Genomic DNA, 25,313 nt, shown 5'->3' with positions numbered 1-25,313 from the left:
CACTGTCACTCATCTGCTCAGTGGGTGTGTGTGTGTGTGTGTGTGTGTGTGTGTGTGTGTGTGTGTGTTATGAGAGGCTGCTGTGTAAACAGAGAGCAGAAGAGAGAAACCAGTGCAACCATAAATGACAGTAACGAGTAGCCTACCGATACGCAAGTTTTCATTAGGGTTAGAGCCAATCAGAGGCAGAGTAGGACTGGTCTTCACAGAACATAATTAAAGTAATAATGTTTCAAAAAAGTTAGAAGTGGTTTGATTAATTGTTATTTTGTTATTACCAATCATTCCAGACCTCTGACCTTGAATAAAAATCAGATGTGGAACTTCGCGTGGTAAGTTTTGAGAACCCCTGCAGTACAGGAATGAAAATAACTCAAAAGATTATAACTTCATTTCTCAAGAATTCTTCAGTGCATTAGATCAATAATGAATCAATAAGGTCAGGAACAGTTTGTCTTGTTTAAAATGTAGAACGGGTTAGTACTTCAAATTAAAAAACAATTCATTACATGCTCTTCTCATGAATATTTTAACTTTCATCAATATCAATTCTCTGAACGTCCCACGCTACTGCTCCCTCGCCTCTCTCCACTGACCTCACCCTTGGCACATAAAGTACCTGCACACAAGTAGTCAAGCCCTCATCTCATCATCACTTCCACTAGTTAGTTGATATTCAACATGAAACTTCACTATTTGCTGTTCTCTTCCCTCTATAACCCCATCTGATTCCACCGGCAAAAGTCTGATGGTCTCCTGTAAACACTACATCATCGCTTTGCCCCTCCGCTCTCTCTTTTTAGTCTCTTGCATTAACTGCAGTACAAGGGTTGCATTGTAGCCCATGTAGTTGCCAGTTTCCAGCTCTCATTTGCTTGGGCTGAATGAGAGACTGGGGCCGTAGGTGTTTAGTTTATGTGGAATGTGGAAGCTCAGGCTAGGCAGAGTGGTTAAGATGTTATCGGACAGACGGGTTATACATTAACAAAGATGCTTTTCAGTGTCTGAATGAAAACTCCTTTGGGATGCTTTGGGGGCAGATTGCAAGAAGCCCAAAAACTTTTGTATGTATTTAATGACTGCAAAGATCATTAGAGATGATCAAGGCCTGAAAAATGAAATTAAAACAACTTGATGTCTGCAGAGCATGAGTATGTGGAGGCATTTTACGGATTTCTTATGGAATATGATTTACTCAAAAAAATTCTCAAAATGATATGCCTGTAGTTGCTGATTATTGAACAAAATGATCAAAAGCTATTTGTTGAATGTAATTTTATTCTTGATTCTGATTTTATTGTAAATGTATGGAATGTTACTTGAACCCATAAACTTCTTGTGGAAAGTTGGCTTTGCCAGTGGCTGCAGTAAAGCCTATTTTGTAGTTTGCCCTGTGAGCCACCATTCAATAAAGTCCACACTGTCCAGAGGCACTCATGGAGAACATTTTAATTGCTGTACGAGTAGTCCATGTGATGTCACTATAGATGGACGATTTTGACAACCACCTACTATACCTTCAAGCTATAGCAAGCGGGAAGCCCATGTAGGTCAAACATCTGAAACAGATGTGGGCACAAATGTTTTTCTCTGTCAGAGAAAGCAAACAAGACACATTTTAGACAACCAAAATAACCTTTCTTTTCATTATCATATTCATTCCAAAATGATTTTGTGTGTAGAGCATATACAACAGCCAGTCGAAACAAATCAGTGTCATCGTTAAGTAGCCTGCACCTTTATCTACTACTACTACTTTTGGCTGCTCCCGTTAGGGGTCGCCACAGCGGATCATCCGTTTCCATTTCTTCCTGTCTTCTGCGTCTTCCTCTGTCACACCAGCCACCTGCATGTCTTCCCTCACCACATCCATAAACCTCCTCTTTGGCCTTCCTCTTCTCCTGTTCCCTGGCAGCTCCATATTCAGCATCCTTCTCCCAATATACTCAGCGTCTCTCCTCCACACATGTCCAAGCCATCTCAATCTTGCCTCTCTTGCTTTGTCTCCAAACCGTCCAACCTGAGCGGTCCCTCTAATATAATCGTTCCTAATCCTGTCCTTCTTCGTTACAGTGAAAATCTTAGCATCTTCAACTCTGCCACCTCCAGCTCCGCCTCCTGTCTTTTCGTCAGTGCCACTGTCTCCAAACCATATAACATAGCTGGTCTCACAACCATCTTGCAAACTTTCCCTTTAACTCTTGCTGGTACCCTTCTGTCGCAAATCACACAGTTGACCCCAAGTATTTAAACTCAAATGCCTTTGTCACCTCCACTCCTTGCATCCTGACCATTCCACTGTCCTCTCTCTCATTCACACATAGGTATTCCATCTTGCTCCTACTGACTTTCATTCCTCTTCTCTCCAGTGCATACCTCCACCTCTCCAGGCTCTCCTCAACCTGCACCCTACTCTCGCTACAGATCACAATGTCATCCGCGAACATGATCGTCCATGGAGACTCCTGCCTGATCTTGTCCGTCAACCTGTCCATCACCATTGCAAACAAGAAAGGGCTCAGAGCCGATCCTTGATGTAATCCCACCTCCACCTTGAACCCATCTGTCATTCCAACCGCACACCTCACCATTGTCACACTTCCCTCATACGTATCCTGCACCACTCCTACATACTTCTCTGCAACTCCTGACTTCCTCATACAATACCACACCTCCTCTCTCGGCACTCTGTCATAAGCTTTCTCTAAATCTACAAAGACACAATGCAACTCTTTCTGGCCTTCTCTATACTTCTCAATCAACATTCCCATGGCAAACATCTTATCTGTGGTGCTCTTTCGTGGCATGAACCCATACTGCTGCTCGCTGATCATCACCTCTCCTCTTAACCTAGCTTCTATTACTCTTTCCCAAATCTTCATGCTGTGGCTGATCAACTTTATACCTCTGTAGTTGTTACAGTTCTGCACATCGCCCTTGTTCTTGAAAATCGGTACCAGTATGCTTCTTCTCCACTCCTCAGATATCCTCTCACTTTCCAGGATTGTGTTAAACAATCTAGTTAAAAACTCCACTGCCATCTCTCCTAAACATCTCCATGCCTCCACAGGTATGTCATCAGGACCAACTGCCTTTCCACTCTTCATCCTCTTCAGAGCTGCCTTCACTTCCTCCTTGCTAATCCGCTGAACTTTCTGATTCACTATCCCTACATCATCCAACCTTCTCTCTCTCTCTCATTTTCTTCATTCATCAGCCCCTCAGAGTATTCCTTCCACCTTCTAAGCACACTCTCCTCACTTGTCAGCACATTTCCATCTCTATCCTTGATCGCCCTAACTTGCTGCACATCCTTTGCAGCTTGGTCCCTCTGTCTAGCCAATCGGTACAAGTCCTTTTCTCCTTCCTTAGTGTCTAATCTGTCATACAACTCACCATACGCCTTTTCTTTTGCCTTTGCCACCTCTCTCTTTGCTTTATGCTGCATCTCCTTGTACTCCTGTCTACTTTCTTCATCTCTCTTACTATCCCACTTCTTTGCCAACCTTTTCCTCTGTATAATTTGCTGTACTTCCTCATTCCACCACCAAGTCTCCTTGTCTTCCTTCCTCTGTCCTGATGACACACCAAGTACCTTCTTAGCTGTCTCCCTCACTATTTCTGCAGTGGTTGTCCAGCCATCTGGCAACTCTTCACTAACACCTAGTGCCTGTCTTAACTCCTGCCTGAACTCCACACAACAGTCTTCCTTCTTCAACTTCCACCATTTGATCTTTGGCTGTGTCTTCACTCGCTTCCTCTTCTTGGTCTCCAAAGTCATCCTACAGACCACCATCTGATACTGCCTAGCTACGTTCTCCCCTGTCACCACCTTGCAGTCTCCAATCCCTTTTAGATGGCGCCTTCTACATAAGATATAGTCCACCTGTGTGCGCTTTCCTCCACTCTTGTATGTCACCCTGTGTTCCTCCCTCTTCTTGAAATATGTATTCACCACAGCCATTTCCATCCTTTTCGCAAAATCCACCACCATCTGTCCTTCCACATTTCTCTTCTTGACTCCATACCTTCCCATCACCTCCTCATCACCTCTGTTCCCTTCGCCAACATGTCCATTGAAGTCCGCTCCAATCACCACTCTCTCCTCCTTGGGTACCCTCTCCACCATGTCGTCCAACTCACTCCAGAATTCTTCTTTTTCATCCATCTCACAACCAACTTGCGGGGCATATGCGCTGATAACATTCAGCAATAAACCTTCAATTTCCAGCTTCATACTCATCACTCTGTCTGACACTCTCTTCACCTCCAGCACGCTCTTGACATACTCTTCCTTCAGAATTACCCCTACCCCATTACTCCTCCCATTCACACCATGGTAGAAGAGTTTGAAGCCACCTCCGATACTCCTGGCCTTACTCCCCTTCCACCTGGTCTCTTGCACACACAGTATGCCTACCTTTCTTCTTTCCATCATGTCAGCCAGCTCTCTCCCTTTACCAGTCATAGTGCCAACATTCAAAGTTCCAACTCTCACCTCCACACGCCTACCCTTCCTCCTCTCTAGCTGCCTCTGGACATGCTTTCCCCCTCTCCTTCTCCTTCGCCCAACAGTAGCATGTTTCCACCGACACCCTGCTGGTTAACAGTACCGGTGGCGGTCGTTGGTAACCCGGGCCTTGACCGATCCGGTATGTAAGTCTTATTTATGATCCGCATATTTGATTTGGCAAAGATTTTACGCCGGATGCCCTTCCTGACGCAACCCTCCCCATTTGTCCGGGCTTGGGACCGGCACTAAGGATGCACTGGCTTGTGCATCCTCAGTGGCTGGGTTAGCCTGCACCTTTATGACTGCAGCAATATCACTGCTGTTATTTAGAGTAGGCTTCGAGTTATTTGTACAAGTTATTTCTTAGCTCGGTCACTCACCGGTGATAGTTTTGCCTGGCTAGTGTTTACATTTTAATGATGTCATCATCCAGCATTCAGCACAGAGGTTGGATCGAATCCCCTGCTACTGTCATAGATTTCAGTACTGAAAAAAAAAGAAAGAAAGAAAGACAACCTCCACATGCTGAATGTGGTTTCCAGTTAACTTTGCTTGTGCTCAGTTTTCTGTGTCACCAGTCATTTTCCCTACAGCTGTTTGTCATACAGGGCCAGGCACTTGATGGTTTCTCCAGAGCAGCAATGTGCAGAGTACAGTCAGTTTCACAAGCCCTCTTTCCTTGCCCCTCCACTTCTAAATTAGCACAAGTAACCTCAAAGTTTGAAAGGAAACGGAGGTCAAATGAAGAATTTACATGTGACTTTTTCTGAGAACTCAGCCAACCCATAGAGTATCAGTTCATGTACACATGAACATTTCTCTCTGAGTAAAATCAGCAAGGTTACATTATATACACACTAATTTATATGCTAGCATTAGTGTTCTTCAAAGGCAAAATTCCGTATTGTCCCTCTCTACAGTAAATATTCTTATAATTTGGCCTCCTAATGAACTGATGACCTGTCCAAGCCCCCTATGTTCCTGAAAAGGATAAAGTACATGGATGGATGCGTGGGTGGAAATTAAATATACGTATATATGAATAAGTATATTTTCATTTGGCCTTAACAATAATTATTTCTACTTGGAGTACGAGCTCGTGAATATTATGAAATTCATGTCATGAAATTCATGTATCCATATAATCACAATTAGTACTCGACAAAGCCGTAGGATCCTATTTTATTTTATGCAAATGTTGCTCTTATTGTCTAGCTGTGCTGTGATTACAGAGGCTGCCAATTTCATCTCCTGAATAGTGTGTCATCTCTCCAGTCACCAAGTCGACATCAGTGTCTGCCCTTCATCCATAACTAACACCCATGTATCTGAGAACCAATTAATTATTCTTTGTCTAAACGTGTCTGAGATATGACACCTGTTGACTTATTAAACACTTCTAAGCTCAGCATGGCATTCATCTCTATCGAAAAAAAAATCAACATCCAATCGTCTCAGTGGCGATTGCCTTGTTTTCAGGTTTGACTTCACTTGAGTGATTCTTTTCAGCCATTCCAGCAAAGCAGACTTGTTTTATGAAGGCATTAAAATTCTAGAGCCACTTAAATTGCAATTGTGAAACAGATAATGGTACGATTCCCATGACTTTCATTGAAAATCTTTCATTTGTGGGATGTTTTTTTTTTCTTTGCAAACTCTGAACCATTAGACATTTGAACATTTTCCTGTTGCAGACTTCTCTTTGCCTTCGGGTAAGATTAGCTTTATTTGTGCCATTTAATATTACTCAATTTTAAGATTTGTACCTAACAAACTTTATCATCTTGTCTATAAAAAGCAGAAGTGCTATTATCCTAAATATTCTTCTTAATTTTCTACCTGTGTCATTGTAGGGGGTGAAGTAAAGCAAGATCCAGCAATGACATTCCTTAAGGGTATTGTTAGCTTCAAAACAAACAGAATAAGGGTGTCCGGGTGGTGTAGTGGCCTATTCCGTTGCTTACCAACACGGGGATCGCTGGTTCGAATCCCCGTGTTACCTCCAGCTTGGTTGGGCATCCTACAGACACAATTGGCCGTGTCTGTGGGTAGGAAGCCGGATGTGGGTATGTGTCCTGGTTGCTGCACTAGCGCCTCCTCCGGTCGGTTGGGGCACCTGTTCGAGGGGAGGGGGGGGGCTGGAGGGAATAGCGTGATCCTCCTATGTGCTACGTCCCCCTGGCGAAAGTCCTCACTGTCAGGTGAAAAGAAGCAGCTGCCGACTCCACATGTATTAGAGGAGACATGTGGTAGTCTGCAGCCCTCCCTGGATCGGCAGAGGGGGTGGAGCAGCGACCGGGACAGCTTGGAAGAGTTGGGTAATTGGCCAGATACAACTGGGGAGGAAAGGGGGGGGGCAAAACAAACAGAATACCGGCCGTCATCAGGGATTTAAGCTGAAACGCGTTCGTTTTTGCCTGCAATAAATAAGAAGACTATGGATCTGTTAGTGCTGGTATTGTCCTTACCACAACCATGCACCTGATATAGTGTGCAAGATTTGGAGCTGTGTGCACTTCTACTTTTCAATATTGTTCGCTTCAAGTCAGGTCAGTAAGTTGGGTATTTTAAGGAGAATATGAAAACAAATTCAATTGTTAATTATTTGCCTTCATCCTACCCACTCTTTTATCAAAGTCAAGGTTGTAAGATATTTTCCTGATGTCAATGCTGTGAAAATAATGCACAACATTCAGCCATTCAGAGTTCACTATTCACCTGTGTGCCCTGATTTCTCCTAGTGAGAAATGTTTCCACATCAACAATTGATCTATTGACCTTGGGCTAGTCGTGACACTGTTTCTAGTACGTTTGGGAAAGTTACGTAGGCAGCCCTAGGGCGTCATGTTAATATTAGTTTGAGAACATCTTTCCCTCACAGAAATCGGGTGAGCCGAATTCACCCACATACAGGCACCATAGGAAGCAACACAAGCAGTTGTCTCGTGCCCAACTGAGGATCATGTGTTTGTTGCTGGGTACGGGGAGGGGTTTTGACCCTATGCATTGTGCTAACAAACAATCAAACCATTGACAGAATGTACAGTCCTTGGTCATGGAAAGACAAAAGCTCAAATAATAGTTGTGCAAAAGAATATCGGCCTATCCATACTCGGAGGTGCAAAAAGGGGTTATGCAACATATGCAGTGCATAGGGGTGCTATGTGAAGGAGGGTGCCACAACAATGGTGAAAAAAAAATATATACAAGATACAAAAATGTGTCTTTGTTGTCAGTTGTCTTTTTGTCATTTAAAATAGGTACATGCTTTATTATATTTTTGGGGTTACAGCCAGGTCTAGACTGATCACACAGACAAGACAGGCTACTTGTTCGTTATGGCTGCGGTCCAATGACTGTATCAATGGTGACAGTTAAATTTTGTCACAAAAGATTCTACAGCACGAGGCTTTGCGGCCCCCTGTGATCTAAGTTGTCAACTTGTCATAACGGAGAAGGAGTCGAGATGGAGAAAGCTCAAAAGAAACTGTCAGGGCTCAGAACAGGAAAAGGAGGCTCTGTGTCAAGGAATGAGAGAAAATTTGTCTATATGGATGAAAAACTGCAGGAAGGATGTAAATTACTTCAGGGAAAATGTTGAGAGGGAAGCTTGAAGTTGACGCTCAGTAAGCTAAAAATGATCAAAACATACTTTCGTTTGTTTGACTATGAACAATGATTGCTTGACCCAGTTGGCGGCCATCTCGATTGAAAACAAATTGCCATGATCAACTTGGTTTGATGATATACTTTTAAGAAATGGGCAAGTGCAAAGGCAAGGCCTGTCACAATTTAGTTGGTGACTGGTGGTGCTTGCTATGTTTCTCAGGCTTGATTCCTGATACAATCCGGATTCTCATTTGCTGGGTTGGCCATTTCAAGCCTTTTGTTTCAAAGACTGGTAGATAGAGACATGACACTCTATGTTCCCTTAAAGTTTAAGCGCATGTACAAAGTAGTGTGGAAAGGTCTATTCTATGTGTTGTGTGGTATGGATCCAAAATGCAATGTTGAATCTTCTTGAAGTGATCAGTGAGGGAAGGTGCCCACCTGCGGCACAGTGGCGCAGTGGTTAGTGCAGTTGCCTCACAGCAAAAAGGTCCTGGGTTCGAGCCCCGGGGTAGTCCAACATTGGTGGGTCATCCTGGGTTGTCCTCTGTGTGGAGTTGGCCTGTTCTCCCTATGTCTGCGTGGGTTTCCTCTGAGGGCTCTAGTTTCCTCCCACAGTCCAAAGACATGTAAGTCAGGTGAATTGGCCGTACTAAACTGTCCCTAGGAAAGTGTGTGTGTGTGTGTGTGTGTGTGTGTGTGTGTGTGTGTGGGCCCTGTGATGGCCTCAGCCTGTCCAGGGTATCTCCCTGCCTGCCGCCCAATGACTGCTGGAATAGGCTCCAGCGACCCTGAGAGCAGGATAAGCGGTTAAGATAATGGATGGATGGATGGATGGATGGATGGATGGATGGATGGAAAGTGCCCACCTGATAACCCTAATGACATGCCAGCATGTAGAAGCTCAGTTGTCTAATAGCTTGTTGTGAGAGTTTATTAAATGGTGCTGCCAGTGAAACATGTTAGATTCGTGATATAACTGATGTCCTCTATGGCAACCACTGACAGGTTGGTACCTTGGGTCAGGACATGGTTTAATACATTAGTCAACTGTCTGATTTGGTCTTCATTCTGAATGTTCACTCGTGAGTATGGCTTAAGGGTTGTTTATGTCACACCCTGTGTATTGCAAAATGGACTGATTTAAAGTCAAAATAATTAGTCTGAAACAGACACGATTATCAGGCTTTTTTCCTACATATAGAACTGACACACAAATTATTTTATCAACACTTTGCTGGAATCTCCAAAAATAGGTATTGGTTAATTCCTTTAAAGAGGCTAATATGGGCATCCAGGCTGCACTGCGGCGTATTCCATCGCCTACCTACGCGGGGATCGCCGGTTCAAATCCCCGTGTTACCTTCGGCTTGGTGGGGCATCCCTATCTTGGTTGCTGCACTAGCGTCTCCTCTGGTCAGTCTAGGCACCTGTTCGAGGGAGGGGGGGGAACTGGGGGGGAATAGCGTGATCCTCCCACATACTACGTCCCCCTGGCGAAACTCCTCACTGTCGGGTGAAATAAAGCGGCTGGCGACTCCACATGTATCGGAGGAGGCATGTGGTAGTCTGCAGCCCTCCCCGGATTGGCAGAGGGGGTGGAGCACCGACCGGGACGGCTTGGAAGGGTTGGGGTAATTGGCTGGATACAATTGGGGAGAAAAAAGGGGGGGAATCCCCCCCCCCAAAAAAAGATAGACTAATAGGCTCATGAGTTGGTTATAAACTATGCACACTCCCTCTGTGGGCTGTTTGGTTGAGCTTTTGCCAACTTTTGTGTAACTACAATATGCAGTTGTCCTTATTCTTTCATTGTGATTTGTACTTATTCTTTAACCATGGGTGCTGTCCACAGAAGAGTCTAAAAACATTGGCAATGAGTTATTCCTTTTTAAACACTAAAACATGGAGTCAGACAAACGTTGGACCACATGGCTCCATGTGTTTCTAGACTAAATAGTGCTGGTAATCAAAACTTGGTCCTTGTAATGTGAGACATGCCTTGAAATCTAAATATTGGCTGTCGAAGTGCTGGAGGAGAGCCTTCAGACTGCTAAAATAAACTGAATGCACCCATTAACAGTTTCACTTGAAGGATTAACAGGCTGTTATTATAACAACAACAACAACTTAGATAAGCAACAAAAAAAATGACGGTATTTATCCTCAATTAATTTGATGAGAATCTGTATTTCTTTTAAAAGAATACTTTTAATCAATGATGCCATTAATAGAGCATGTTATTTTATTTGTTAATTCTTTAAACTCTGAGCCAGAAGTGCAATAGGCTGGTATCAGTTTTGCCAGTATCTAGGATGAAATGCAACTTGATTAAAATAATTAATAAATTCATCTATTCAAGCAAATTAACGTTTTTTGCCTTTTTGATTCCCCATGCTGTTCTGACAACACTGAAATTTGATGAGGAGGAGCAATGTTGATGTGGCACACCCTTCAACAAATAGGTAGTTGCGCCCCTGTGCATATTATTTTGATGTTTTTTTCCCTCCATGTAATGATGACCTTATGCATGTCTTGCGAGTTGTCCTTTTGAGTTGGAGATGATATTCATTTCTTAATGTGACATATTAAACTATGGCTGATGATAATGTAATTTAATCCCCTGTGGGGTATGGGATGTGTGGGCTCTCTTAATAGATTTGCCTTTGAACATATGGGTCATAAGTAGTTCCACTAATAGTTTGATGATGGCTGTGGGCCATCAGATGAGAGGAATCCGCCATGGACTCACTATTTGCGCTGGAAATTAAAAAGAGCATGATGAGGTTGAGGGAAGATGAAATAACGTGCCAAAATCACAAGTCAAGAAATCGTTGTGCGACATATTAAGCCTGAGTAACATGTAATTACTGTAGCCCTCCCACTTGACATGTACCAGAGAGCCGCATCGACCACACATAGATGGCTGACTGGCATGTCAAGCATAAATACTATATTTACTGTTTTTTCTTAATCTCTATCTACCCATCCATCCATCCATCCATCTCTATCTATCTATCTATCTATCTATCTATCTATCTATCTATCTATCTATCTATCTATCTATCTATCTATCTATCTATCTATCTATCTATCTATCTATCTATCTATCTATCTATCTTACAGTAAGACTAATTGAAAGCATTCTACTGTAGTAGGAGTAACATTTTTTTTTTTTTAAAGGGTAAATCATGTAATTTAGGCTTCAGAGTGTGTCATGCTTGTCTTTCAATGAACACTCCATAGCACTATAAACTGTAGACATTTGACATTTTCTGTTGTTTTCCTTAGACTCACACTTATTGTTGACATTATCACAAGTCTTAAAATGATTAAAAAATAAGTAAAAATGATCTAATCTAATAAAGCATGCATTTAACTTTTACATCAATGTATATAACAATGAACTGTATATCGTTAACAATATCTAGCGTCCATAACAATACTCATTATTTGCTTTTCCTGCCGTTATGTACTGTGGTGCAGTGATTACCCAACCTGTTGCTCTTTGGTGTCTATGTTGATTCTTAAAAGTCTTCAGTTTTTCTCTTTTGTTATGTTATGATGTTGCTGAACATGTATTTCAACTCATTCTGGCTGGCACATTTTCAGTAGTAATATTCTATTGAGATAGTTTTTTTTTCCCCCTAACAACAGCAATCTATGACACATTCTCCTCCTCTAAACTACCAATGAGAGTGTATCATGGGAGCGCACACTCCTTTTAGACCTCACACACCTCATCAGTGGAAAGCTGAAACCAAAATGACAAAATAAACTGAAAGGTGCAAATACAAAGAATACGGTCAAATATTTGAGCATCTAAGATTCTCTCTCTCTCTTTCTCGCTCTCCAAATTCAAAGAGGCTTCATTAGCATTGTTGTAGTTATGTACAATATTGCTAAAGTTCATTACATAAGATCATTCAAAATCACTGTAAGATCAACAATGTTATGCAAGTAAGAGCAGAAAAACAACATAAAACAATATAACAATAAAACTTCATTAAAAAGTATGGGGGGAAACAGGCTGATTGTGAGATATGTAAGTAAGTACTATTCAGTTTTTTAGTGCTTCACTGGTTTTACCTTCTCTATGCCTCTGTCACACCCACTGTTTTATATAATTTTTCTATCACTGTCTCTATCCCTCTTTCTTTCTCCCTCCCTCTGTGTCTCTCTCTCTCTCGCTATTGATCTATCACTGTCTCGTCCTCTCTTGTTCATCCACCTGAGTAAGAGAACATTTTAATAAACACATTCTCTATTTGACATTCTGCCTAATGTGTTATGGTCGCTATTGTATGCTGCTGCAGAACTGCGCAATTATGCCATTTCACTCTTTAATGTCTGTGAGCCTTATTGTAAACCTCAGTTTGATGTCATTGTTGTTTTTGCATATATGGGTCATAAGTAGTTCCACTAATAGTTTAATGATGGTTGCAGGTGAAAAAACATGGCTGTTTTTTGAATTATAGCTACTTAAAAAAAATATTTTTGTTATGCATATGACTCCTGAACTGTACCACTGCTGTAGAGAACAGCATGATTAGTCTTGGTCCTCTGGTCTCCTGACACCATGAGAGAGCTGGTGAGAGTAAACAAAGCCAGACTTGGCTGCCATGTCTTGAGGATTACAGTGTGTGGATTCAAACGTTAAGTGTTATTTATTTTTTTGATGCTGTTTTGTGTGGGGGCATTTTTGTTTGTTTTTTTAAATCCAGCTTTGTTTTCTCATCTATACAAAGAATCTTGACTTGAGCTGTGTGAGCCAGAGCATGTTTTGACTATGGTGTAATTGTTAAAACCTTCTCAATTCTTCACACTATATAGTTTAAGATGGAAAAAAAGGGTCTCTGTATTTGTAGTTTAATCTGAGGTAATTTGAACACTGACAATACTGCATTTCTAAACGTATTAAGTTTTATTTAAGAGAGCAGAACTGAGCAGAGCTCTTTTTCTCCAAAGGATAACTTGGCTAAATCGGTGTTAAATAGGCAGCGTTGTTATCAGTATTAACCAATGTGAACTCATAACTAAAAAGGGCATGGTGGCCCAGTGGTTAGCACTGTTGCCTCATAGCAAGAAGGTCCTGGGTTCGAACCCCAGGCCATACCAGATCCCTTCTTTTGTGGAGTTTGCATGTTCTCCCTATGTCTGCGTGGGTTTCCTCTGGCTGCTCCGGTTTCCTCCCGCCATCAAAAAGACATGCATGGGTGTCCGGATAGCGTAGCAGTCTATTCCATTGCCTACCAACATGGGGATCACCGGTTCGAATTCCCATGTTACTCCTGGCTTGGTCGGGCATCCCTGCAGACACAATTGGCCGTGTCTGCGGGTGGGAAGCTGGATGTGGGTATGTGTCCTGGTCGCTACACTAGTGTCTCCACTGGTCGGTTGGGGCGCCTGTTCAGGGGGGACGGGGAACTGGGGGGGGATAGCGTGATCCTCCCATGTGCTACGTCCCCCTGGTGAAACTCCTCACTGTCAGATGAAAAGATGCGGCTGGCGATTCCACATATATTGGAGGAGGCATGTGTTAGTCTGCAGACCTCCCTGGATTGGCAGAGGGGGTGAAGCATCGACCGGGACAACTCGGAAGAGTGGGGTAATTGGCCAAGTACAATTGGGGAGAAGGGGGGGGGGGATAAAAAAAAAGACATGCATGTTAGGGTTAATACTCCTGTCTGTGCCCCTGACCAAGGCAATGGAAAGAAGAACTGGAGTTGGTCCCCGGGCGCCACGGGTGCCCACTGCTCCTATACAAGAGGATGGGCTAAATGCAGAAGACACATTCATTGTAACCTACAATTTCATTGTAGTTTATAATGACAAATTAAAGTGGCTTTCTGCTTTCATTCTAAAAGCACTTTCCAGTGTCAGTACCACCACCCCTGCTTATTATAATAACTTCCTTACGTGTCTGAGAGAAAAGAAAGTGTGCACGCAAAGGAGCAGAGAAGGAGAGTGGAAAAGTGTGTGTGTGTGTATGTCGCTGTATGTTTTTGTTAACATGTCTGTCTATTGGTATGTGTGACTGTGTGTCTCTGTGCATGTGGGAGCAAGTTTGTCAGAAAGAAACTTACATCTTTGTGTTTTGTTTTACCAACAGTCGGGGATGGGGCTGGTGCCTGGATGACATGCCTGTGAAGGATGAGCTGTCTCTGAACTCAGTGCCTCCTGGTGTTCTGTACAATGCTGCCCATCAATGTCGCCTCCAGTATGGCTCAGGGTCCCTGCTGTGTGACGATGTAGATGTAAGACCCTTCAAACACTAACAGATGGTCTATGTACTGACTACGGTGGACTCTATAGTGTAGTTGTCTGTCCATTGGATTTTTGTTGATTATTCTTAACTAAACAAGATGTTTAAAACAAGAGTGCTAAGATTTTGTAGTTGTATGTTTTTATTGTTTTCCTTTTTTTTTTTCCTCCACTCTGTTTCAATTTGATTTGCTCATGCCCAGACTGCTCTTTTTGCTTCTAAACATAGCAGACCAACACTTTTTTTTTTTTTTTACCTGGACCTTGTTACCTTTTTCTCTGGTTCCCACAAGCCAACAGCGAAGAAATGCCTTTCTTTGTCTCATGATCAACAATTAATTTTATTATCCTTGCCAGGCGGTGGCGCAGTGGTTAGCATGGTCGCCTCACTGCAAGAAGGTCCTGGGTTTGAGCCCCAGGGTAGTCCAACCTTGGGGGTTGTCCTCTGTGTGGAGCTTGCATGTTCTCCCCGTGTCTGCGTGGGTTTCCTCCGGTTTCCTCCCACAGTCCAAAGACATGTAGGTCAGATGAATTGGCCATACTAAATTGTCCCTAGGTATGAATGTGTGTGGGTGTGAGTGTGTGTATGTCAGCCCTGTGTGATGGCCTGTCCAGGGTGTCTCCCCGCCTGCCACCCAATGACTGCTGGGATAGGCTCCAGCATCCCTGCGACCTTGAGAGCAGGATAAGCCGTTCGGATAATGGATGGATGGATCCCTGCCAGTTGGATAGCCTGAAGGGGATTATGCATTTGTGTGTGTGTGTGTGTGTGTGTGTGTGTGTGTGTGTGTGTGTGTGTGTGTGTGTGTGTGTGTGTGTGTGTGTGTGTGTGTGTTTGTGTGTCTCCGCTTATCTCACGCGCTCTCGGTTTCCGGTGTTGTAGAATTTTCAGGGGTTAGGGTTAGGTTAGATTTAGGGTTAGCCTAGTCTAATCCTAAATCTAAGACTACTCGAGAACTTGAGTTTTTCAGGAAAGGTGTACTCCGGTTGTAAAATTATGTCCTCCTGCAACCCCTAGTCCGCTGCTAATCTCACATACTGCTGTGGCCTGTCAGCCTAATAATTTTTGTGCACAGTTATGACTGTATGATCAAGGACCTCTCATGGTTGCGGTGTTCCAAAACCTTTGACAAACCTGTTTTATACCACAATTGAGCGCGAACTTCTCAGCTGGGTCTTCACCTAATTCCGAGCACCAGAGAAGGGGAGATACGCAGCCAGTGCCTCTGTATTTTCCTTTCACCTGGCAGGCAAAAAAAGGGGTGGTTTGTCACAAAGTCCGAGCATGGGAGAAGGGGAGATATGCCTGAGGGGATCTGCACTCTACTGAGTGCACTCTTCTAGTTTTTTAAAAAAAAATGTTTTTACTTTTTTCAGCAGATCAAGCATATCCTATACTCTGCCCCTACTAACCTTTGATTATTTTAAAATAATTTGACAGTCTTTCCTCACACCCAGTTAATGTTAGTCCTCATAGAATTTTTTTAGACTTGAATAAAGTACGAATCATATTAAATAAAAATAAATAAAACGATTGCCAGAAACTGATGAAATGGCATAATTATCAGATACAAACTAGGATAGTGAAAACAGATTCAATGTTTCCCAGATTCCACGTTTTCAAGTTCTTTATACTCAAATAAAATTGTTTTTATATTCTTTAGCTGTATCCCAAATGGAAGGATACATCCTATGTAGGAAGCATCCTCCCTAGACTGCAACCTACTTCAGCCAGAGGGAGCAACCACCCAAACTAACTTAGTCAACTAGCTGCTCATTGACTCCCACACCAGCTATGGGAACATATGCTGATAATGTGCTTTCTGATAAGTGTACTGTAATGTTTCCTGATAAATTCCAAGGAGATCCAGATGTGTGTACTTACACCTTAATGTTGTAATGCGCTACAATTATCTCAGTGCAATACAGCAAAGTTAAATGGACATACTCCCTGCAAATCTTGGGCCTTCCCTCAGGAGCTCGTGGAATTATCCACCCTCATTTATCACTCATGGAATTATGGCATAAGTTGGAATTGCGCAGACTGCCTGGGTGACAATGACAAATTACTGCAGCTGGTTGTTGGATGTCTGGAGTCATGCATTAAGTAATCAAAGTAAATGATGCAAGATTCTGACAAGGATAGATGATGAGCAAAGCCTACACTGAGCTCAAGATTTTCAGCTAATTGAGGAAATATGAAGTCATCAGTTTGGTTACTGTACAGAATATACACTATGGAATAGAAAAGTTTCAGTTCGACCTCTGTCCGTGTATATCAGCTGACTACAAGTCTATATTGCACAGGTATGGAACTCCCTACCCCATAGCAAAGTTGTAGATTGGGATTCTGATCATTTGGGTGGTCTTAGCCCACCCTGAGAACAGGGATTACTCTAATTGGGATGTTGCCCTTGTTTTTGTATGTGACTTGACATGAAATCAAGTCAAATTAGTCAGTTCATGTTTGTTTGTATAGCCCAAAATCACAAGGTTGTCCCAAAGGGCTTTACAATCAGTACAATATACAACAATATATGATATACGAAACCATCCATCTTTTGGCCCTAGACACAATTGAAGAAAAACTCCACAAGAAAAATCTTATTAGGAAAAAAAAGCATAGAAACCTCAGGAAGAGCAACAGAGGAGGGATCCCTCTTCCAGGATAGACAGTAAGTGATGCAATAGATACCAAATGCACAAAAGTAACAGAATTATAATGTAACGTCATAGATTACACACAGAGCGAGGTAATGTAGCATACATGCAGTTAATGCATACAATTTGTCAAATTCAAATGCAGTGGATAATGAAATTGTGAAGTGAATGCAAGGCAAATTTAGTGAATCTGTTATCATCCAAGACAACGGCAGGAACCCCGCAGATGCAATAAAGAGCCTGCGGGACCCCGCGCCACAAAACCAGCTCTGCTCAGTTGGGCCGAGCTGTAGAGAAAATAGACTTCACATGCACAAAAGAAGCAGACTTTGACACAGCAGTCACACAGAGGGAGAAGAAGACGAGAGAACTGATGAGAGTGATGCAGAATTATTCATAGCTAAAACAAATGGTATAAAAGCAATTATGAATGAGAACAATACAAACAATAGCTTAAATCTCCAGAAAGGTGGTACTGTGACAAAGGGAAGACAGGACGCATCACAAATAGGATCTGAAGTCATCAGGTGGTCGAGAGAGAGATTTGATTTTCAAAAGCACATTTATTTAGTTTACATTCCAATCCAACAGCCGATATTCAGATTTATTCATATTATTATAATCCAGCTCATAAAACGAAAAAAAAGCAGTTTCAGAAAAGTCTCATTGAGTAGATCAAAAAAAGTATTTATAACAAACAGGTTTTCAAATTGTCCACGCTGTTAAATGATGAAAAATTGTTTGTATTGCCCCACAGAAAGGACAAACACTGGAGGGAGAGAGAAAGAGAGCTTTACGAAACCCATTATTAGCACTACAATTGGTAAATAGACAAAAGGACATCAACTACAGTGATGCAAGTGAAGAGGAGAAAATAAATTAAATAATCAAGTCAACTCTACTTGTATAGCCCAACACCATAAAGACACATTTGCCTCAGAGGGGCTTTACAGCAACACATCCTGTCCTTAGACCCTCGCATTGGATAAGGGACAACCCCCCAAAAAAACCTTCAACAGGAAGAAAAAAAAAAAGTGATCACAAATACACAGCATGCCTGAGAGAATTTTTTTTACATTTTAAACGACTCTTTATTTTACATAAAACTTCAACAATGACATATCCATTTCACAACATCAACGTAAGCAACTCCTTTACATTAAAACATCCAAAAAAAGAGGTCATCTTCCATCACAAAACCCCAGATTGATTCAAAGAGAAAAGGATGGACAGGCAGACAGATTTTTCCAAGCAAAAACAGCTGGGGGAAAATGAATGCACAGAAAAAGTATATCATAGAAAACGAATAATAAAGTAAAATGAGTAATAAATAGTGAAAGATGCTTAAAACTTTAAAAAGTTGTTCAAGTCACAGACTCCCAAAGGGTTCAAAAATGTATGCAAAAACAGAATCAAACACCAATTAAACACTCCCTGACTAAGCAAATGGCTATAGTGAAACCCCACCGTGCAATAAACTCATCTAAGTTGTCCATTAGGGTAAAGACTCGGAAATCTACTTGGACTCTCACCTTCAGCTGTGCGATGAATAAAGGAAGTAAATCTTCCTCTGAACCATTACGAATTTGACTTTTCCTACTTCTAGAGAGAGAGGGATGATCCTCAAACAGTGCATGGGGGAAGAAATTTGGTGTGAGAAAGACAGACGGAGATAGAGACAGAAAGACGGAGAGGGGGGACAGGTGCACAACATCAGCACACATGCTCAGAGATACAAACCGAAGCTTAGCGGCAGCCCTTTTGGCCCCCCGGTACTTGTCTGCTGCTTCAGGGGACCGCTGGGCCAACCAATTCCGAAAGGTCCCCTCCTTCAGCCTGATGGCTTCCCTCACCGCCGGTGTCCACCAGCGGGTTCTTAGGTTGCCACCTCGACAGGCACTGATGACTTTATGACCACAGCTCCTGCCTGCCGCATCTGCAATAGAGGCTTTGAACATGGACCACTCAGACTCCATGTCCCCAGCCTCCCTCGGGATAAAAGAGAACTTCTTCCGGTGGTGGGAGTTGAAGACCACACGGACAGGGGCCTATATAGCTATATATATATATATGTATGTATGTATGTGTGTGTGTGTATATAAAAGTGTGTGTGTGTGTGTGTATATACACTACCGTTCAAAAGTTTGGGATCACCCAAACAATTTTGTGTTTTCCATGAAAAGTCACACTTATTCACCACCATATGTTGTGAAATGAATAGAAAATAGAGTCAAGACATTGACAAGGTTAGAAATAATGATTTGTATTTGAAATAAGATTTTTTTTACATCAAACTTTGCTTTCGTCAAAGAATCCTCCATTTGCAGCAATTACAGCATTGCAGACCTTTGGCATTCTAGCTGTTAATTTGTTGAGGTAATCTGGAGAAATTGCACCCCACGCTTCCAGAAGCAGCTCCCACAAGTTGGATTGGTTGGATGGGCACTTCTTTGAGCAGATTGAGTTTCTGGAGCATCACATTTGTGGGGTCAATTAAACGCTCAAAATGGCCAGAAAAAGAGAACTTTCATCTGAAACTCGACAGTCTATTCTTGTTCTTAGAAATGAAGGCTATTCCATGCGAGAAATTGCTAAGAAATTGAAGATTTCCTACACCGGTGTGTACTACTCCCTTCAGAGGACAGCACAAACAGGCTCTAACAGGTACTATTTAATGAAGATGCCAGTTGGGGACCTGTGAGGCGTCTGTGTCTCAAACTAGAGACTCTAGTGTACTTATCTTCTTGCTCAGTTGTGCAACGCGGCCTCCCACTTCTTTTTCTACTCTGGTTAGAGCCTGTTTGTGCTGTCCTCTGAAGGGAGTAGTACACACCGGTGTAGGAAATCTTCAATTTCTTAGCAATTTCTCGCATGGAATAGCCTTCATTTCTAAGAACAAGAATAGACTGTCGAGTTTCAGATGAAAGTTCTCTTTTTCTGGCCATTTTGAGCGTTTAATTGACCCCACAAATGTGATGCTCCAGAAACTCAATCTGCTCAAAGAAGTGCCCATCCAACCAATCCAACTTGTGGGAGCTGCTTCTGGAAGCGTGGGGTGCAATTTCTCCAGATTACCTCAACAAATTAACAGCTAGAATGCCAAAGGTCTGCAATGCTGTAATTGCTGCAAATGGAGGATTCTTTGACGAAAGCAAAGTTTGATGTAAAAAAAATCTTATTTCAAATACAAATCATTATTTCTAACCTTGTCAATGTCTTGACTCTATTTTCTATTCATTTCACAACATATGGTGGTGAATAAGTGTGACTTTTCATGGAAAACACAAAATTGTTTGGGTGATCCCAAACTTTTGAACGGTAGTGTATATATATATGGATATATAGATATGTGTGTGTATGTGTGTATATATATATATGTGTGTGTGTTAGGGCTTGGCGATATGGCCTTTTACTAATATCAGGATATTTTTAGTACATTTCACGATACACGATATATATCTCGATATTTTGCCTTAGCCTTGAATTAACACTTTGATACATACAATCATGCCAGTATGATGATTCTACGTGTCTACATTAAATCATTCTTGTTCATACTGCATTAATATATGATGATTTTAAACACTAATGCCTAAAGGATGAAATCACAACTAAACAAATTTATCAAAACTGTATTTATTAAAGTTATTAAGAGGTGGCATAAACATGTCATTTCAAAACAAATAAAGTGCCTTTTATGCATGATGTAACTAATATGACGTATCAAGTCTTAGCAGCAGACAAGAAAACCCGGCATCTCGTTCTCACCTGCCAAGACGTGTAAGTCCTCGAGTCAGTGCACAATGCTCTCAAACCCCTCCTGGAATTGCACGTGTGACCGGTGTACTTTTTCATTGCGTTGTGTAGGAAAGACAGGACAACTTCTCTCATGCATGGAATCTGTATTCTGTCGCATATAAACAAAACAGGACAGGTTTCAGGAAACTTCAGATGAGCTCCTACTGTAGCCTACGCAAGAATTGGGACTCACATAACACACATTAGGAATGGCTATAAACACAAAAAATGAACACATACGTCTTTCTAAATGTCGAAAGCGGGAAAGAGCCAGAGGTCGGGGGGAACATACTGTAGCGAATTCGGGGGGCAGTCCGGGAGACCGTCACCACATCCGGGACGCGAACCAGTGTCTCCCGCTCCGCAAGCGACAACGTTAACCAGTCGACTAAAGGATCCGACCCGTTAACCATGGACCAACATGTCTACTTATCCATACACGTTACACTACCCCCGTCCTTCGGGAAGTGCGTCCCCGCGCTTAAGCATATCAGCTCCCTCACGTCCCTGGGCGCACGCGCTTCCGATGACCTCACAGTCTCACCATCCCACTTCTGACACCAATGTAGCGATTTCGGGGGACAACGCAACCACAGGAACTGCCGCGGCCGGGAAGCGAACCCGTATCGCCCGCACCGCAGGAGACATCGCTAACCGCTCGACTAAAGGGTCGGACTCGTTAGTCAAGGACCAACGTGTCTGCTTATCCATACACGTTACAATACGTTTTGGGCTACTAACAGGAAATGGCGTCACAACGGGAGGGGCTACTAACAGGAAATTGTGTCACAACAGGGAGGGGCTACTATAAGCGTTTCCTGATTATATAATAAAATAAAATAATGTTAGCAATGAAAATAATAATGTGATACTTTGTGTAATTATACAATATATTTTGGTTATGTTTTTAACCATGCTACACACGCACGACAGAATGTCATGTATGTAACTAGGTGCGCTTGTTTTATCTGTGCGGAGAGATGAGAAAGGGTGAGAAAAACCTGTAATTCAATGCCCGCGACTAAAAGCAACTGCGTGACAATTGAATGTATACTCGAATATTCACGATATAGTCATTTTCTACATCCCATAGAGAACAAGCTGCGATACATCGAGTATATTCGATATATCGCCCAGCCCTAATATATATATTTAGAAACAACCGTTTAAAGAATGTAACATCTTTAAGCCATTATATTTGGTCATTGGCGGACAGAAACATTGATTAATTCAACCACGTGGAAAATCCTCTCAAAGAACAAAGCATATTCAACCAGTAGTAAAATGTGCAATCTACAGAAAAATATTTTGTCATTTGCAAACCAGAAATGTCCACATTGACTAACAGCAATGAACTGGCCAGCAGTTGCAGACATAGATATAAGCACATATTTTGTAATTGTAAACAAATCATGCCAATAGACAAATACGCCCATTTCACGCCGCGGCCATCTTGGATTTTGAAAAAAAAACAAGTGGTGGGAATTTAGCCACGCCCCCTTCTTACTCAATCGGAAATCAATGCAGCCTGGGCCAGCAGCAAACATGGTTTGGACTACCAACCTCGAGCACCTACCGTCATTTACCACAGTATGAAAACTAAGCCGGATCTTTTCTTTTTCGAGTACTTTCTGCCTCTCCTGTGCCAGAGAGGAGACACACACACACACAGGGCTGTATTCAAAGAAGCTGTTTAATCACAATAAAATAAAAAAATAAGATACATTTCATTTTTATACTGTACATTCAATATTTATACATTAGATTGTCCCATCTACAATATTTTCACTGTTGGTTCATTTTAAACTAAAATATGTTCGGTCAACTGTCATTCTGTTGTAGCAATAAACTGGAACTCGCTACCAACTCAAATCATCAATTGTTTACTAAACTAAGATAGTGATTGCTCATCTCAAGGTGTGGGCTAAAAAATGGGATTGTAATGAAATGAAGTTAAATATGTTTCAATCTATCTAAGGTTTGTGTGCACTATTTTCTTGTCAGCTGAATTTAACAAAGGTTTAAAACAGTGGTCCCTGAAAATTTGTTAGGAGAGCACACACAGTCCACAGTTGGTTAACTGTTCCACTTAGTGAAAGGGGTATGACTCCATCAAAAATGTGGTACTCCTTTATGCGTCTTATTGACCGTTCGACGTGTATTCTCAAGCCAGCAATACTCTGTGTCTGTGAGCTCATCACAGCTAAACTGTCCACTTGGGCCTAAAAATGCAGGGATGACAAGTTTTACATCTGTTTCATTGAGCAGGTCTTTGATAAGGAAACCCTTATCGGCCATGACCTCATCACCTGACTCTAAGAGGTCCAGAACACCTGACCTCTTAGTTATCTCCTTATCAGAAATACATCCTGTGTATAGATTACTTACCAGGCTAACTGACCCTGAGGGAGTGATCCCAATTAGGGATTTCAGTGTAGTGTTACTTTTATAATGGGAGTATGTCATGGTGTTCAAAACCTTCAAACTAGCTGTCTTGGTGTGGATCTCTGTGCAGTCTAGTATCACTCTTGTGTTTGGGTAGAATTCCTTGAATACTGGTGGCATTAGCTCGTCTACTGCTGCTCTACTAGGCCATATTGGGAGGGTCCCTAACATAAAGAGCAAATAGTTGGCCCACGTTGTACAGTTCCTGCTGACTGTGGCCGGCGACACATTGAATCGTACAGATAAATCCAGAGCAAAAAAGCCCTGCCTCACACGGCACAAGAACAGGAAAAACTGATCAATCAGCGATAAATGCTCTGCATGGAAGCCAGACACAGAAATGTGTTCTAGGTTATGGCTGTTCCTTTGCATTTGAGTCCATCGCACCATGGACTCTGCAGTAGGCTGTAAAGCTAGGAAGAGTGCTTTGAGGGTGTGGTAATCCTTAAAACCAGTGTAAAACCTGATCAGATTGGGCGCACACTGGAAGCGTTCTAGACCAAAACGCTAATTTTTCAGCTTTTTATTTTCGTCCTCCAGGAAAGCGATGCGTTTCTTTACTGCATCAAGCTGGTCTTCCACAGAAAGGGGCTTCATGTCGTAGCCATGATCAGGTAGTCGCCCAAACCTCACTGGACACATGAGGATATGTCATACATGTGGGAAGCAATATAAATCCACACATTTTCCTGTTATCAAGATGATGTGTCAGAACAGAGCTATCCACTATTGAAAGATTAGTGAATATATATATATATTATATACAACGCAGTAATCTACATGTTTGAAAAATTGTATTGTACTGACAGTAACAACTCACCTATCTCCCTCATGTTCCTCTTCGTGTTCCTCTTCATCTTCTTTCGCTATTAGGTCACCAATGCGACTACAAACAGGAGCAAACATTTTTCAACATCAAACTTCTGTCTCCCTTCTAATGTTTATTCACAGTGAAACTGGTAACCCCAATATTATTTAACTTGCTGTACATGGTGCAACCTCTGCAGCTCAATGCATACAGTAACGTTAAATGTACATGCAACCTCTGCAGCTCAATGCATACAGTAGGCCTACATGTACATAATGTCTGTTGCAATAATAGTAGGAGGAGTAAACATTTAGCCATATGGCATCTTAATGTGGAATTTAGTTGTAAACATGAGTGCACAACTGTAAACGTTACTCACTCATCTGCTGACTCGGGTGTCACCTCCCCAGCAGGTTGACCACCACGAACAGGAACCCTAAAAATACAAGCTATTAATGGCAGGTATTGTGTTTCATTTTATCAACATCCTAAAATCATTTTCATGACAACATCCAGCTAACGTTATTATAGCTCTGCATGACCTACCGTGATGTCTGTCTGCTAGTAAAGTTAGTAAACTTAGCTACCTCCTCGGCGTAGGTTGATTTGACCATGGGAAAATGGTCGGTAGAGTTCGGGTTTCAGTTTTGTCAGCCCAAGAAACGTCTTGCGAAAACAGTCCTCGGTGAAGTGCTTTGAGCACACCCTGGTGTTGTCTGTGATCTATAATGACAAATGATATCTGACGTTACTGTCAGCAACATGTTAACTGTTATGGTTGTAGTTAGACCAGAAAGCTAGCTAACAACGTTGCTAGGGAGCTAGCTAGCTAACTATCCAGCCAACTAGGTGAAGGTATTGGTAGTTACCTGAAAATGTGGCCCTGTATCCCTCTTAATTTTCACCACCCATGCCTTACGGGTGTGCAGGCGTTTGGGGAAGCGGTGAAACGTTAAGGATTTATCTCTTTCCCTTCTTTGATAGGAGTTGCAGGATGGTACACAGCAGTACGACGTGTTGCTTCCAGCAGTGTTTTAAATGAAGTAAGAAGGGGGCGTGGCTAAGTTCCCACCGCTTGTTTTTTTTAAATCCAAGATGGCCGCGGCGTGAAATGGGCGTATACCACCCCCTTCCCCATTGGACCGTTAGCGATCACGTGTTTTTGAATTTTGCACCTCTCCCTTCCCCATTGGATGTTGTGCACGTGATGACGAG

At 42.2% G+C, this 25,313-nt stretch overlaps 1 protein-coding gene across 1 annotated transcript in view; it reads left to right on the top strand.

The window, feature by feature from the left end:
• The window catches only part of LOC130111994 (A disintegrin and metalloproteinase with thrombospondin motifs 7), a 212,530-nt gene that overhangs the window by 104,848 nt on the left and 82,369 nt on the right, over window positions 1–25,313 (top strand). The window contains exon 9 of the mRNA XM_056279305.1: window positions 14,235–14,379. Within this exon, the coding sequence (XP_056135280.1) occupies window positions 14,235–14,379 (145 nt within the window). The remainder of the gene's footprint in view (window positions 1–14,234; window positions 14,380–25,313) is intronic.

Source organism: Lampris incognitus, chromosome 4 (assembly GCF_029633865.1).
Source record: "Lampris incognitus isolate fLamInc1 chromosome 4, fLamInc1.hap2, whole genome shotgun sequence".
Classification (NCBI taxonomy): Eukaryota; Metazoa; Chordata; class Actinopteri; order Lampriformes; family Lampridae; genus Lampris; species Lampris incognitus.
Note: the sequence above shows the minus strand (reverse complement) of the source record. Positions and strands in the feature narration are given on the sequence as shown.